Source organism: Melanostigma gelatinosum, assembly GCF_949748355.1.
Source record: "Melanostigma gelatinosum genome assembly, chromosome: 6".
NCBI classification, from domain to species: domain Eukaryota; kingdom Metazoa; phylum Chordata; class Actinopteri; order Perciformes; family Zoarcidae; genus Melanostigma; species Melanostigma gelatinosum.
In genome coordinates, this window is record NC_136639.1 from 12,714,779 (window position 1) to 12,731,339 (window position 16,561).

The window sequence follows — 16,561 nt, forward strand, 5'->3', positions numbered from 1 at the left end:
AGTGTTTTTGTTGCCTAATCCTAGCCACACAAGGTGCTCAGGATACTAACCGCAGTCTCCAAGAGTCTAGGGACTAGGGACTAAAAGTCAGGATATCTCAGCCTCCTCCGATTTGATTTTGACACACAAAAAAAAATGACTCTCCCTCAACTTAATGAAAAGCCCAATACTAAATGTCTGGAAGGCCCCTTTAAGATGGTATATGAAAGAAATGTGGATACATGGACACATACTGTACATTGACACACAAACACATAAGGTCAACAAGCCAAAGATGGTGTTTTTATTTCCGGTGTATATCAGCAGAGAACGCTGCACCATGTTTTATAAAAACTCCACAACACATTAATCTCAGCTTCTGAGACCGTTACACAAGATGATTTGGGATATTTCACAAGAGCCAGTAACAACCACAGTTACTGGTTTAACACTGCGATTGATTATTGACACATATAAATGATATGCAAAGATAATGCCAATACTCTTCAGTGTGTGCTTAAGCGCCTCACACAGTGCGGGCTGCTCGCTACCTCCAAACCTGCCTATTTTTAACTCAGCCTGCCTCCCACACAGGAGTGGAGTGTGAAGTGGCTTATGAATCCACACTTCCAGGAGCCTCTTGGTCAAAGGAAAGTCACATGTGGATACAGACGCATGTTCTCGGCCCAAAGACAACACAGCTCCTAGTTCCCCGCTAGGTCGACAAACACACGAGTGAGCTTTACGACGTGAGGACGCAGCGGTGGAAGTGGAGTCACGGCGGAATATGAAACACAAGTTTACACAATTACATAATCACTTAAACACTTTCGGTTTGAACATAAATACGTGGAATACAATGCTGCATATTAATGAAAGTAACACATAATGCTAAAATGAGGCAAGGCAATATTTTCTCACCCCCTATAGTTTCTGCACATTGAATATAAATCTGTGTGACACATTCTTGAAACAGACGGCCGACAGAAGCACAGATAAACATCTCTCTGATGAACTTGTTTGAATGTAGTCGGTCCTGAACACTGTTTGTTCTTTGGCGGTGCAGTTCGGGAGCTGCTCTGGAGCCATAGCTAACAGTAAGATGGTTCACAGTCTGATTGAAGCTTGAGGGGGGGTGAAGGAATTAGCAGCAGCCTAGGGAAGCATTTCTGCATTTCTCTGAACATTGAAGACCTCTTTCACCGCACAGTGCTCGCGAACACAGCCGTGCTCATGTTAAGCTCATTAGTCACCCTGGATGCGATCTTGCTAGCTGAGGCTTTCAACACTTTCTAGTGGTGACTCTACACACATACACCTACTCACTGCCATGAAAGCATTTCTGCAAAATGCACATGCTCAAAACACAGCAACTACCACTAACAGGTGCTCTGAAGTAGCACGCAGCCAGGCTAAATGAGGCGAGAGGGAAATGTTTTTTTGTCGTGTCGTTTGGCTGCTCAGAACACAACACGAGGCAAACAGGGCAAATTGCAGCACTGGACTCATATCCATAATTAGTCTGTCACGCATGTCAGAGACTGAGAGTCATAGATCTGCTATTTTACCACCAAGTGCAGCCTATAAAAGGGAATGGTGAGCACATAATTACTAATTAATTCTAATTACTTCACCAGCATTTGGGAATCTACATCAACCATCTTGATTCTAAAAGTACTCATTTTGATTCTTGTTCCATTTTTGTTTTAACTTGGAGTGATAAAAGTGAAAGACATATTTAATATAATCAGAGAATAATTGCTATTGTCGGATCTATTTTCACACTCAGTGCCACATTTTTAACGACCGCCTATAATATAATATAAAATCCGAAAGGCTCACAACAGTAACACTCCATGAAGAACCGTCATGCAGCGAACACAGTTCTGAAGACGACGGGATACGTGGTGCCATGACGGAAGCTTGGTTGTAAGCACTCTGACACTCATTCCTATCTGGCCATCAGAGCTGTTAAAGGTGTCAGGCCTGTTCACAGGCACTGTGTGTCTCACCAGCCAAGATGGCTTCCACATTTTTTCTATCATGATTAATTATGGTTTCTGCTGGTAGTACAGTGAGAAAGTGTAAATTATTCCCACATTTCCTTGTGCCCTCCGTTCAGTCACTGTTGTGTAGGAAGATGCTATTGACGCCATTCATGGATGGCGACCAAAAGGCATCTACATGGGGTGGCAAACTCTAGTGCCTATTAAGGGGTGGATTTTGTGGTGGTGAGGGGGGGGGGGGGTGCTTGGCGTGTGGGCTGAACCTAGTCAAGACTGCCAGTTGACGGGGCCAGATTTTCCAGTATGGAAGAGTCTTGTTTCAGTGGGCGAAGCTGGGTGTTGGAAGACTGGGAGAGAGAGGACTGCCCAGGGCTTGGAAGCTTGAAACAGAATATTTCAAACAGACAAGCACCGTCTGTGTTCCAGTGTCACCAGCCCACCCGTCTGACAATCAGGGCCATGTCATCACACGGGCACTGAGTGATTCAGGGAGCACTCTTTATCACCTTAGAAGATGTGGCATTCTCAGACGTCAGAGCAGTCTGAGGTCCCAGCAGCAGAAAATAGCATTGAACGATACACAGCACAGGGTATGGAGGATAAAAAAAAACACAAGAACCAGTTAAGATGTTCACCTACAGGCAAAACATCAAGAGCATGAATAGCAAAGCTTGGAGAAACGCAACCACAATGCTGAGCTTTGATTTGAATCCTTAACAAAAATCCACAATATGTCCTCAAAAAACACACACACACATACACGAAGCACAGAACATCCTTAGTTTTGGAGAACTGGTTGGAATAAAACAATTCGTCTGACAGATCATTTTGTGTATGTTGATATATTTAGCGCTGTCAGAGAGGACATCACAGAGAATGGCACTTATATCACAATGCAAAAACTGTTATCAGAGGAGGTACAGGTTTATGGTTCAAGGGCTCGTCCATTCATAGAGAACAAGCTCAGCCTCTCTGCCTGACACACTGATAAAGACGGCACAAATAAAACAGCTCCACGGCTCCATCTTTGCCTCTCCCCAAGGGAATAATATATCATCCATCTGAATGTGGCACATATTGAATCATTTCCAGCGTTGATGATTCATTTGAATAAATCAGCCTTTTTTATTTTTGCCAACTTGAACTGATACTGAAATAAGGAAAAAACGAAGTCACATTGTTCGCTATGGGGAAGGACAGGTGTTAGAGTGCTCTATAGCACTGCTAATCCTAATCCCCTTTTCAAGCAACAATTAATGACTACAAGCAATAATCTTCGCATATATGTTGTTGCAATTCCTTTTTTGACTGTCAACCATAACCTGCCTGACTCGCATAGACCAAATCCAGGGGGACATGTCGCTGCAGGCAGATAGGATCTTATCCTGGATTTGCATCGATAAATGCACAGCAATAACTCAAGAAGCACACGGGACACACGTGGTTTGACCCAAGAGATATTCTCAATCTGACCACACGCTATTGACAAGACCTGCTCTCAGGAGCTTACTTTTCATACACGGTTGATCCACAGAACGAGGTCCACTTGTTATCTGCATTGACGCTCAACAAATATCAAATATTTCAGGGAAAGAAAATTAAACATGGAAGCTTTCTAAACAAAAAACTTTCAATGTTTTCCACAAAAAAATCTACGGATGCACAGGATCAGCCTATCGGCAAATTTGAGAAATCAGCAGCTTGTGCAATGAAAGGGTTATATCCGCATTCAAGCAAAGAGACGTACTCTAACATACACAGACACAAATCCTGTAGAGCTGAGCCGAGCAGAGATACCCTACCAGCCCTCCAAGGCACAATTAGGATTTCACGGGGGGAAGAAATCTACATTCCTGCACACATGAAAAAAAAAAAAAAAAAGTCCTTTCTCCCTCCCCACAACAATATCAACTTTTTACTCAAGGAAAAACCTGAAGCACCACTCGATAGGATTTGGACAAAGAAATGAAAAACAAAGCCAGAAAAAAAAAAAAAAAATCTAAATTTAAGCTGCAGTTGTTAAAGAAAAAATATTATGGTTGAGGAAAATCCTGTCCTAAGCCTCCCAGTTCCAATCAATTTCTCCTATTCTCTGCGATATGAAAAGAAGCAACCACTCATAGTTAGTTTGAAGTGCTCGTCTGTGTGGAGCTGCGCTGCGTTCAACAATATTTTGTCTGGATGGCCTCAGTGTATGATTCTAACACCCATCAGACATTCAGTCCAAGTACAAGAGGTCAAGCACCTGCCAGTTTGAAAAGAGGTCGAGCAAAACACTAAATTTAATTGCATTAGGTATTCTAATATAAGTGGACACAGAAACACAGCATAGTGAGGAAAGGAAATAACATTCTGAACAATAATATAGCAGCAAACAACTATTGACTAAAGATAAAGTGGAGTGATGTCAACCTGAACAGAGAATGAAGGCGCTCTCCCTCTCCGTGTGTGATTTGTCAAAGCTTCTCCTTGCTTTGTTGACACCCAACTGCACTGCTCTCACACAGCGGTTACAGCTGTTAACGCCATCCCAACATAGCAGGTAAACACCGTTAGCTCGGTTAGCACTTTCTGCGTAGTTTGCACCATGAGCGCTGTTAGCCGGTCCTCCATGTTGAGAGCTCCCATCGTATCGTGCACCTTTAAATCATTATAATACAACACAGAGGACAGGGATGAATGTTTACGAGTAAGTCATCACTGTGGGCCGCCAAACTCCCGTAAGCAGGTTGTTATTATCTAGTTTGCAGCAAATACATTTCCCTCTGTGTCTCGTGGAAAAACATTTCAAGAACTATTGTTTTTATTATAAGTATGTGTTGTGTTTCATTTATTCATTTAGTTGAATTATTTCTTAAAACAATCGTTATTATTTAGTCAAATGACACATTTATATTCTTTTGACATGTACTTTCAAAACAGCCTCAGATGGATGATACATGAGTGAAATGAGAAAAACACAAGTGAAGAGTCAGCGTAATAAATTGGAGCTGATACGATAAAATGAAGACAGCAATCACAACAGATACTTTTCAGTCATTTTAACATTCAAGCGTCTCAGTTGTGAGGATTTGCTGGATTGATAGAATTATTTTGTAAACAAAACAATTAATCAAGAAATCAATTGTCAGGTAACTTGAATATGTAAAGAAAGAAACACACAATGTTAAATATGTGAATTCACAGCTTTATTATTGAATTATTTTGCTGTGTAATGTTATTCATGATCTTCTTCTGGTATGACCCTGCAGCTTTTTAAAGTATAGCCATAGCGGACTAATGTCTCAGTGTCGAAACATTGTGAAAAAGTGAGAACATCTGCTAACAGCTGCAGTAGTTGGTGAGTGAGCTTCTGAACACAACGTTGTACATTGAAGATAAACGTGAATATGGCTTGACAGAATGATTGCTGTCTTAATTTGTTCACCAGGTCACTAACAATCTAAGATTAAACCAGACAGATTTATCCATCAAATAGAACAAATGAAAACTAATTTACAGAGCAAGTTTTAAGATCCTTTAAAGCAACTCTTGAAACTCTAATCCAGATAAAATGAATTATACTTGTAGCACATCAACACTTTGACCCCATCATGTGAGATTTAAGTTTGACGGACATTAAGCTAAATACCACGAAGACAACAAATGGACTCAGGCTTCAGCTACAATGAATGTCTCCAAGTCTACACAATCAGCTCTACTGATGCGATCTGGCAAAACCAACGCCCTGAAGCTCATCCATAGAGCATTGTGCCAAATAAAGACATTAGCAGGGCTTGAGTTTGAACAAGACCTTTTAGCTGCCCAGCCTGCGAAGAACACATTGTAACCGTCACTACTGACTCTCAGATTTGTGTCCCGTCTGAAGAAAAGGTTAAGCGCATCATCTGTCTGAAAATGCCCAAATCTGCAGTCAGGCATGAAAGTTGGCACCCGGATACATCATGCCATCACATGTGCTTCAGTTCTCTCATCATCCATACCTCTCATGACATTCACAGAAAGAAACAAAGCATCCTGCCAACACCTACTCTGTGAGCGAGCTCTTTCAGTTCAGCTCAGAAGCTGAGAGCTCCAAACCTCCACACCACAGTGTGGGCAGTTCTGGCAGAGCCGCGTGCCTAAGAACACTGACTGAGCGCAACAGTTGGACTAATAACAGAACAAAAAAAATAAATAAATAAAATAGACGCACAGCGGGGACAGCTAGGGCTCCACAGCTGAGAAGCAGGTTGACTCCTGCCCACCTCTCTCTTATTCAAGAGTGCAAGATGTCCACAATGCCTCTCGGGTCTTAGTGCCATGAAGGGCGGTGAGCGCGCCGCTTCAGCCACTTCAGGGCAAAGCAAATCACTTTAATATGTTAAGAAGATTAAGCTGGATAAATGTCTCGATACATTTTTTTTTTTTTGGAAAAGCCACGTAAATCTTTAGTGTTTTTATTTGGGGAGGGGCGGTGTGTGAGTCAGTTGAGACGATCAACACAAGCCCACCGAAATGCAACGCCATTGGCTGGTGGAAATTGGGCTTATTTGAGATTTTGCATTTTTAAGCTTCTTGAATCTAAGACCATCCCACCTCTTTCTTATTATTTTTAACACCAACCTTTGGGACAACAAAACTATAGGAGAAGAAAAAACACTGGTCACAGTTTCATGTGCCACTGCTCTCTCGGCTTATTCTTTAAGACTCAAACACAAAGAAGCGGAGAGAGAGGTCAGAGTTGAAGGTGTCTAAAGTGACGTACTTGAAGGGTTTTCAGGATCCCTTTGTGCATTTTGCAGGTACAATCATACAATTCAAATGAATTAATAGAATAAGTATATTCTAAATACAAAATGGATGGCTGACTTTTTTTTCTCTTCTATCTTGAGAATTAGCAATCTGAGGGTGTCCGCCTGTCAGCTTGCTGTGCTAGAAATTGAGTGTGAAAGCGAACGGGAGAAATGGAACAAATAATGTAAAGGGATTAACAAATCATTTGCATAACATTTTCTCTTGATTCTCTCTGCTTCCAAACTACAGGATCAGGAAAATGACAAGGAAGGCAGTTTTATTATCCCCTGTTCTCAGATCAATCAAGCGTCAATGGACCCGATTGCTGAAACCATTAACGAGCGACGAGCTTTTAATGTCAAAAGCGAAATGAATCACCGGTAATACGTCTTTTAAAAAACAGTGAAAACAGACCCACGAGGTAACTAAACAAGTTTGGGAGAAACAGCCGTCCTCTGATGAAATGCGTTCTCCAAAACAAAAACTTGAATAGTGTTTGAAAAGATACTTTTACTTTCACTCTGCCAAACGTGTATTAACCTGTTTTTCTCTCCATCCAGAGTTAAGACAATAAGACCACTGGGGAGATGAAGGGGATGGCATTATGGAGAGTTAAGCATTATGAGCAGCCCTGGAGCTGTTCCTAAAGAAGGTGAATCAGAGGATTGGGACACAAGTGGAACTAAACCCTCCGCCGGACCACAAATGAGTAAAAGCACAAAAACATTTTGGGCAAAATGCCACTAAGCCAAGCATCTGGGTCTTAAGTAAACTTCAAATCATCACTTTTAACTTTGAGATTACTTCGCTCAAAGAGAAAAGTAAATTACCTTAGTTTCAAACATAATCACCGTAGCAATCCTGTCCGTGAAGTCCTGAAGAGGCTCTGTAAGCTCTTTTTATTGAGGATAAATTATAGAATCTATAAGAACATTTACATTTTGATTTCTGTCCTGAAGCTTCCTCACAGAGGGAGAAGCTTGCAAAAAAAGAAAGAGAGAAAAATAACTTTAACTTCTTACATTGCAAGGCAAGAAGACAAAATAAAAGGGCACGCAGCAGCTTCATATTTGTTAAAGGTTATATGTTTGGATCGTGAGGCTGCAGACATCTTCCCGCTGGACAGATCACATTCATAAATTATAGTTTTTCACTGAGCCAAAGTGCGACCGAGTCCTCTCCAGATCTTACAGCGATTCCCCAGTAAATGTTGGGTTTCTGTGGCTCATATGAATAGAAATGTAATCTCGTCTGTTTGTCTTGGTATCCACCGCAGCAGATGCAGATTATGAGTCTCTGTTTGAACAATCTTTGAACAAGCCGTCAATGTATATGAACTGACGAGATAGAATGTGAATAACAATCAGGAGGCTGCAGGTTCAAGCGGTATTTTTTATTAAAGTCTTTCTTTGTTATTGCCTCTGTGCTGAACCTTCTTTGAAGTTTTTTTTCTATCTATTTCATTCATTTTCATAATTGTCATGTACGGTACATTTGTGCCCCATTTCAACATTAACTTTTGCATATTTTCTTTGTTAGTTTGCTTTGTGAGTGGGGTTGACCCATCTATCGACACTGAAAAAGTTCCCATGTGTGGAAGCAAATAACTTAAAACACGTATGAGGGTCTGTTGAATCGGCTTTACATGTTGAACCTCCTCCTTCGCGCGGCGCTTTTGTCAAGTCCAACACCGCTGCTCGCATAGAAACCTGACCATTGTCATCTGTAAGTGCATCCCAGAGCTTCCTTAATCTGTCCTTATCCTCCCATTGATAACACAATACGTTTTCATGGTAATTGAAATCATATTTTACTCACAGCCACAGAGTACAAAAAGTATCACAGCCTACGCTCTTCAACCAAATGGAAGGTGACAGAATACTGTGTTACTGCAACAACAACGGTTCAAAAACAATACAACAGACTGTCGTTTACAAGTGGACGCAAAGGTGAGTGGAGGAAACAAGAAAGCAGGAAAAGGAGGTGAGCGGAATAAGAAAAATATTGGTCGTGTGCAATCTCACTTAAGCATGAGAGACATCTGCACATTTATCCATTTGAGTACTTCTTCTTGCCCCTGTGGTGGTCAGCGTGCCACAGCCATGCTTCATCAGGTGAAAATGATTATTTGACTGTGTGGAAAAGGTGGCTTAGGAGGTTTATTGCCTCTCTTGATTCCACTGAATATGCATAATCAATCCAGTTTTCCTGGTAGGCAGGAGGTTGTAATTCTTTCCTCTTCAGGAGGCTCGCGTGAATTATATACGCTGTGTGGTAATGACTGAATAGAGCGGGACACGGGTCAGCTTAACAGGGTGTTGTAATGACAAAGGGGAACATTAGCTAAGGAAATAAACTCCCTGAATCTTGGCCAAACACGCTTGTTTAATCCAGCAGAGCCAAAAAAACACCCACCTGATGACACTGAATATGCAATTAGATGGATATTACAAAACATGTTTCACTTGTTGACCCTCGCTGTCACGTAAAGGCTCAAGGAAGCGCCTTGTCCGTTGATCTAAATATACACCCTTGACTCTTCCGCTGAGTGAAGACCGTCGCCTGCTGAAAATAAAATCCCTATCTTTGCACTCTCTGCATCCCCAACATGGAGACCTATCAGGAATCCTGCATGGGTGGACATGTAGGCTTTCCTAGGAATGACAGGGTCTGTTAAAGAGGAACCCCACCCTCGCTTTCTCCGGCATGCCAACACAGAGGAGAGTGGGCAGCGCTGAGACGGCAGCCTGCCGTGGGCACTGCCAGGCTTAAAGCTGCCCTGTCGTCATCAGAGGCTTGCAGAAAAGAACGCTGCGATTCACCAAAAAAAAAAAAAGAAAAAAAAAAGAGGAGGGGGATTGTTGCATTTAAATCCTCTCTCAACGCCCCCACATGTTTCAGCAAAGCATAAAAATCATTCACAGAGAGAGAGAAAGCCAGAAAGAAAAAGATAGAGGGAAATAGAGAGGAAACAGCTATTAGCAGCAGTAAGCAAGCTCAAGAGATCATAGTGAGGCAGCTCTAATCGCAGTGATGGTTTAAACCCTCATTCCATCCACCAGATGCAAGAAATGTCTACCTAAAAACAAGGCTTTGAAATCCCCCATGTCTAAGAAGGTGCCCCATGGCTATGGTCCTCACTAAAAACTCCTAAACTGTCTCCACTTTTGGTAACTAGGAGGTAAAGATAGCTTCTGTGTTGTTTACACCGACTACGCGGAGGAATGATGAGCATGACGTGATCAAAATAAAGACTATATGTAGCCTACGTTAATGTCAGTGAGCTGAGGAAGCAGACATAAGAATGTTCTCATGGATGCACAGGAGACCCCTCGAGAATACCGGGAACTAAATGCTGCACTGTTGTCCAGGAGGAGGTCAGACTTTAAGGACTGGATTATGATGGATGAAGGTTGTTTTTTAACTGTTGCTTCGCTGTGATGTCCAAAGCAAATTTCACACCAGCACAATGAAGTGGATTTTTACCTTATTGGTGAATAGTGAGAAAATGTAATTGAAAGTGAAACATGTTGAAACTAAAAGAACTGTAATCAGGCTGTTCACAAAGGACATTAAAAGCTTAACTAATCACAATGGTTTAAGAAGGTGGAAACTCACTCAAACATTCTTTGGTTTTGCCAAAAGCACACCTGGATCAGCTGCCATGTAGCCAAATATGAACTCAGCTTTTTAATCCTTTCTAGTTCAGAGTTCTTTGGGTATTTTTAGAATCGTCTTAATTTCCACTGTTCTTTTATTCTTCTCTTCAGGCGAAGCTTCATCGGACAGGTTTTCTGTCCTGTAGCCAAGTTTGTTTGGTTTTCCAAAGAGCTTCCACCAACATAAAAAAAAACTCATGTCGCTTTTCCTTTCCGTGAAAGAAGCATTTTGACACTTACAGTAGATATTAACGTTGAACTGAGACTCTAAGAGTCAAGATCCTAAACAGGACAAAGAGTGGATTAATACATCCTTTTGAGATGTAGAAACCACTTTCAGAAATCCATAATTAAGCTCGAAGAATAATGAATAATCAGCAGAAACGTAGTTTAAACGCACAAAAAGATCCGTCTGCACAGGTATCAGGATTTTACCAAAAGTGAAATTTGACGATGGTCAGTGCCAGGCATTGCTTTGTTTCTGTGATTCAAAGGTGAGCTGACTTACGGACCTCTGAGACCTCTTGTACAGTCTAACAGCAGAGTGGTTCTAACAGCTGTCCCTTCCTCACTGAAGATATTTATCTTGTTGGTCCGTTTGCAGCTTTGGCTCTTTATCTCGACAAGTGTCTTCAGAGACTGACGTTAACAGATACTTCTGGCTGCTGCTGAGAGAATGCATCAGGTTGTGAGACAAAGACACTCATCATGTGGGCGCTGTAATTTTGGACATTAAAACTGGGACTAAAGTCAAGAAAAGCTTTACGTCTCAATTTAACATATGATGGTCAATGTGTTGCTCTGCTTGGGTGTAACTCTTTAAATTGGTGAATCAGAGAATTTACTGGTTTTTAACTAAATTCTAATCAGACTTATGTGTTGCTTTCCCCTTGAAACACTGAATTTAACCTTAAGTGCAAAACTTTTCTTAGACTCGGTGTGTATTTTGCGTTTCTCTCAGGGAGAAAAGCGCTGATGCCGCCTTTCTGAAAGGTTCAGAGCTTTTCAACTAGAAGCGCTCGAAGCGCTCACACACACGCTCTGAAAGAAGACGCTGGGTGGAGGCAGGTGCTCTCTCTGCGTTGATAACAATTGACCAAAAACAAACCCACTGCAAAGCACAAAATGGACACTCAGCCTTATAATGTTCAATCATGGTACAGTATTTAAAAAGCTTCAACAGGAAATGTATTTTCTACTGTAGAGTTCAGACGTTATGTCATTCATAAAACTAAGTGAAGGAAAGTCCACGTCTTTTAAAGCTAAACATGCTCCCATGATATAATACGGTCAGGTCTGTTTGATTTCCAATCCTCATTAACGTTATTTACGTGCCTAACCAAGTCATGTGACAGTTTAGTCCCATTAGCCCGTACACATCCCATTTTGTTTTGAGGCGTTTGCGTATAATTAGGATTTCCAAAAATGCTTCACGAACCCATGCCAGGTTTTGCTAACACATAAGTTTGAGTGTCAAGTCGCTGCTCTGAAGTTTGAACACAGAAATCTGCCGTCTCTGTGGCCCTTTGCTTTTGTTTTTGGTTATGAGCACCTATTTAGAGGCGGGTTTATGGGACTACTGCCCGCTGCGCTCCATTCCAATTACTCAGCAGGCATGCATCCCGTCCCAGTAATGAAGTGGGTGTTGCAGTGGGTGGATTTGAAACTGAGCGGCCACTATTCTGTATTCCTGCTAGCGGGTAACAAGGGATGAGTGGCAGAGAATAGCAGCAGCTCTGGCAGCGCGGCGCGGTGACAGAAAGCGTGGTGGACCAGCAGACCAACCGCAGAACCACAGGCGACAATCTGATCATCCTTCAACAGTGCGTGCTTACTTAAGTGTCAGGAGAAATGGAGAATTACATTTCAAAAGCCCAGTAAATAAAGTTTGTATTGATTTCATCCAACATGTAATCTGTTTTGCTGTCTGACACTGATTCTGGCCATAAAAGAGAATCATGTAAGACAGCATTGTAGATAATACGACCATAGATCAAATGGAGTTTGGGCAAGAGAAGGGCAATAGATCATGTTCAAGCTAGACTGCTTAGCTCTGGAATTCATAAACTACCTCCTAAACCGAGGTGGCTTTCAATTTAAGTTTTCAATTTACAGATATAGGATTTTTGTGTCCGCTTGATGCGATTTCATTGTCAACTTCAGCAGCGGTTCTGTGTGCCGGTTACTGTGTCTCTCTCAATTTGTCCCTCAACCACAAAAAAAAACAAAAACATGATCCACTGAAAAAAAAAGAAAAAGAAATAAAAGAATATTAGACGTCTGAATGAATCTCTGTGGTAATTTAATAGTTTGTTCAGAGAAACATATCACATGTCTTAAAGGCCTACTTCATGTACTGTCGACCCATTTTTCAAACATGTTTTTCTTTTCAGTTCATGGGGTATAAGAGTCATTTAGGCCCCGTAATGTTAACGCCATTCTCTTCCTTTGTTTTAATTTCTGACATTGCAATGTGTATCTTTTTTTACATCATATTTAGAAACAAGCATGGTGTGAATGTTGAATCCAAATCTAAAATTGTAACAAAACACTTCAAACTGCAGTTTTGTTGTGTTTTATTTCAATTACAACCAAATCCTTTAAATAAATGAATTACAATTATCAATCTATTTTAGTCTTAGGGTCATGGTTTGAGTTTTAACTATTTTTTTTTAGTAAACATGAGTTTCTACTAAAGAGTACTGAATCATGACCTGCTACTTGAAAGCACGCACAGCAGTGTGTGCTGCTGTCTGCAGCAATTCAATTTAATAACTGCAATGACACCGTGTTAAAGATGGAGATTTAATGTCTGTAGTTTCACTAGTATGAGACGGAGATGAAAGGATCCATCAGTCTAAATCAGTTACTCAATGACAATAGTATCTACTTCACAATTGATATCATCTGACATCGTGAATAGTATAAACTATCGACAGAACATTACCTTGGTTTATCGGTTGTTCATTGAACAAGTATGAAGTGCTAGCACCCCCCTCTGGTGACAAAGATTACTGCAGTGTATCGGTGATGACTACAGGTACATACTATACTATACATACATAATACAAGGTGGCATCGAAGCCCAAAACAGGAGAGCAGCCTCATATTTAAAATATTACTCAAACTGTATTTCATGCCTATCATTTTTCTTAATGCTGTGAACTTTGATGTTTCTTATATCTGTTGAGGTAAAGTTGCAGCTGGTTTTATCCGTTACTGCACTCTAGTGTTAAAAGAAGGCACTCGCATGTATGCCACGTAACATGAAGACCGACACAAAGAAAAATAAATCAACCAGCAACTCAAATAATTCAGACCTCTTTGTCTGAGGAATTTGCTTTTGTGTGATTGGGATTATCCTATTATAATAAACAAATGAATAAAATCTGCAGCATGTAGCTTTAGTATCACAGACATACCGATATAGCGATCTGTTTATAACATGTAAAATATTTGTGATCTGTGCCAGTTCAGTCAACTAGTTAATAAACCATAGTAGTGGAATTAAAATCACTGCACACGTAAATAGCTGCCCACTATAACTAGTCGATTACTCTGACAGACCCCCCCTCACCCCCCCGAGCATCTCTTACCTTGTGTGCTCCAGAGAAGTAAATCTGTGGTGCTTTCCAAACGGTGCTGACCATTTCTCTGAGTTTCAGGTCCTTTGGAATTACGAGGCATTTGTCAACGTCCAGCTGTGGATAGATAACCTCTAGTCCACCACTGTATTGAAGAGAGATGAAAGATTAAACTCTTCCGAAACAGTTCTGTGTTGTAAGTGAACAGGCTCACACCCTGAGATAAGCATGTCCAGCTTATGTAAAAATGAGCCTTCAGTTCAGATGCTTCTGTCTTTGTCGTGTTCATTTTATGTATGGTTAACCCATCATTGCAGTTGTACTGTGATCAGAGCCGTCTGATGCATTATGGGCTACTTACTGACAGAAAGAAGAATCCAGAGAGCTCGTGGTGTCTGGTGTGGCCTCCACATGGAAAAAACCCAAAACACAGGCACATAACACCAGGAAGGGTGCCGGCACAGCCTGCAGAACAGCAGCGTTCAGTTGGTCGAGGAGTCATTATGTTCAAAAGGGAAATGAGTTTTGCTTGTTTATGTTTAAATGTGTTAGATGTGTTAGATTCAAAGTGTCTGACTGAAACACAGCTAGTTACGGCCTGACAGTCGAGTTCAAAGGAGGCCTGTCCACACTGACAGCCTGGGAAGACTGTCACCGTAATTCACCTTGTCGTGTCTAATGAATGATGTCTATCATCTGTCCAGCAGTATATCTCTTGAACAGTCTATAAAAATTGTGTTTGCAAGTCGTGGAGAGCAACTGAAACAGAGGTACTTCTTACTGCTTCAATGTAGGCCTGCAACTAATAATTATTTTCATTATTGACGATCTGCTGAATTACCTTGTTGATTAATTTATTTATCGTCAGGTTTACAAGATGTCAAAATTGTTTAAAATACCAGTTCCCAGATCTAAAGATTTAAAATGTTATTTAGTCTGTACAACAATTCCGAACAAATGAATAACAATTATGTTATTTAAAGAGATTGAATATAATATAATACAAGTTAAAGAAAAGCAGGGAACTTCAACATTTGAAATGCTGGAGCCAGAACATATTCGGCATAATCTCCATGTCTTTATGGATTATATACACAGTTATTCACCTGCTGTGTAGTGTTGGCCTGTCAGAGCTTGTTTGAACACCTGGCCCCGCCCACACCTGTTTGTCTAGAGACGACACATCAGCAGCACTGCACGTGATGACGGGAATCCAAATATACTTAACATTGGTCAAAGTCACTGTTAAATTACCAGCTTTCAATTTGTATGCTTTGTCATACCTCAGCTGTCTGAACACTGCAAAATACGTTCCGTGTTGCTGATGCGTTTCTATATTTAACGTTGAACGTAATAGCAGCATTTGGCTAACGTTACATCCTGTCACGTGAGAGATTCATATTACATATATTACAAGTCTCTCATTTGACTTGTAAAGAAAAGTTTAGAAGTAACGCTTGCACAAAACTAATAGCGCGTGTTTTAGCGTGTTTATATGCACGAGGTGCATCAGACGTTACACTTCAACACAGGTGGTTTATAAATGATCAGGTGTCCCTCGAGACAGAGAGAGCAGACATTAAATATATCCCTGCATGCACACTGCAGTCTTCGTAGGGTTACGTTAGCTACATTAACAATGTGTGATAAACATTACCATATTCCAGAAGTCCACTTGTGCTTCTACTTCTGGTTCACGCGCAGTTGTTGCAGCTGCGCGCCTCTGCGCAGTGCACGAGCCTGTGGTTGCAAACGTTTCATATGACATAAATAAAAGGGGTTTTAAAAAAAAGACTGCACACGTTGCTCCTTTTTTATTTCGTAAATGGTATTTACACATTTTCAAGAACACATGCTACAGAATTTCAGATTGACAGCTCCTAAACAATAAAAACAGCTGTTGAGAACAAAAACACCTGATGACGTAGGAAAACGTCATCCAGGTTTTGAACACTGAGAAAACACTAAATTTTATTTTCTTCTTTTCATTATTGTTTTGTTTTTTAATTATTTCATTTTCAACCATTTCTGAACAAGGCCTCTTAAACTATGCAGTTGTGATTGTGCAGCATGTAATATATTCCTGGTGCTGCTAAAGCTCCCTTTGGTTTGTGCTTCTCTGCAGCGTGAAATTAGCACCCAAACATATGTAAAAGGTCTCCAGTGACAACTTCTTTGTAATTTGTGATCAAATTCTTTTTTTTTTTACCTGATGTTGTGTACATATCTAATAATGATGTTTCTATGTCATCTAATGCCATTTCAATAGAACCTGGTGCTACAAAGCAGTGCAAGTTTGTAGTTTCAAAGTCAGACATTTCAATATGCATAGTACAAAAACATTTTATATGTTAAACTATGCAATAGCTTGTAGCTATGCTAAGTTTGAATTGCAAGTCATCCCATAATTCATATTTACATGTTTGAGTTAGAATCTAACTTTCAATTGCCACCCTGTCTCAGCATTTTGGAATATACAGACTCCAAAATTGGAGATCGTGAGCATAAAGTGACTTTAAAACAATAGAACAAATTTGAAATCCCTGCATTCATTTCA

At 40.7% G+C, this 16,561-nt stretch overlaps 1 protein-coding gene across 1 annotated transcript in view; it reads right to left on the minus strand.

Moving 5' to 3' along the window:
- pebp4 (phosphatidylethanolamine binding protein 4) overlaps positions 1-14,143 on the minus strand; it is a 44,826-nt gene extending 30,683 nt beyond the window's left edge. The window contains exon 1 of the mRNA XM_079270040.1: positions 14,017-14,143. Within this exon, the coding sequence (XP_079126166.1) occupies positions 14,017-14,070 (54 nt within the window). The 5' untranslated portion in view covers positions 14,071-14,143. The remainder of the gene's footprint in view (positions 1-14,016) is intronic.
- Positions 14,144-16,561: the final 2,418 nt, after the last annotated feature.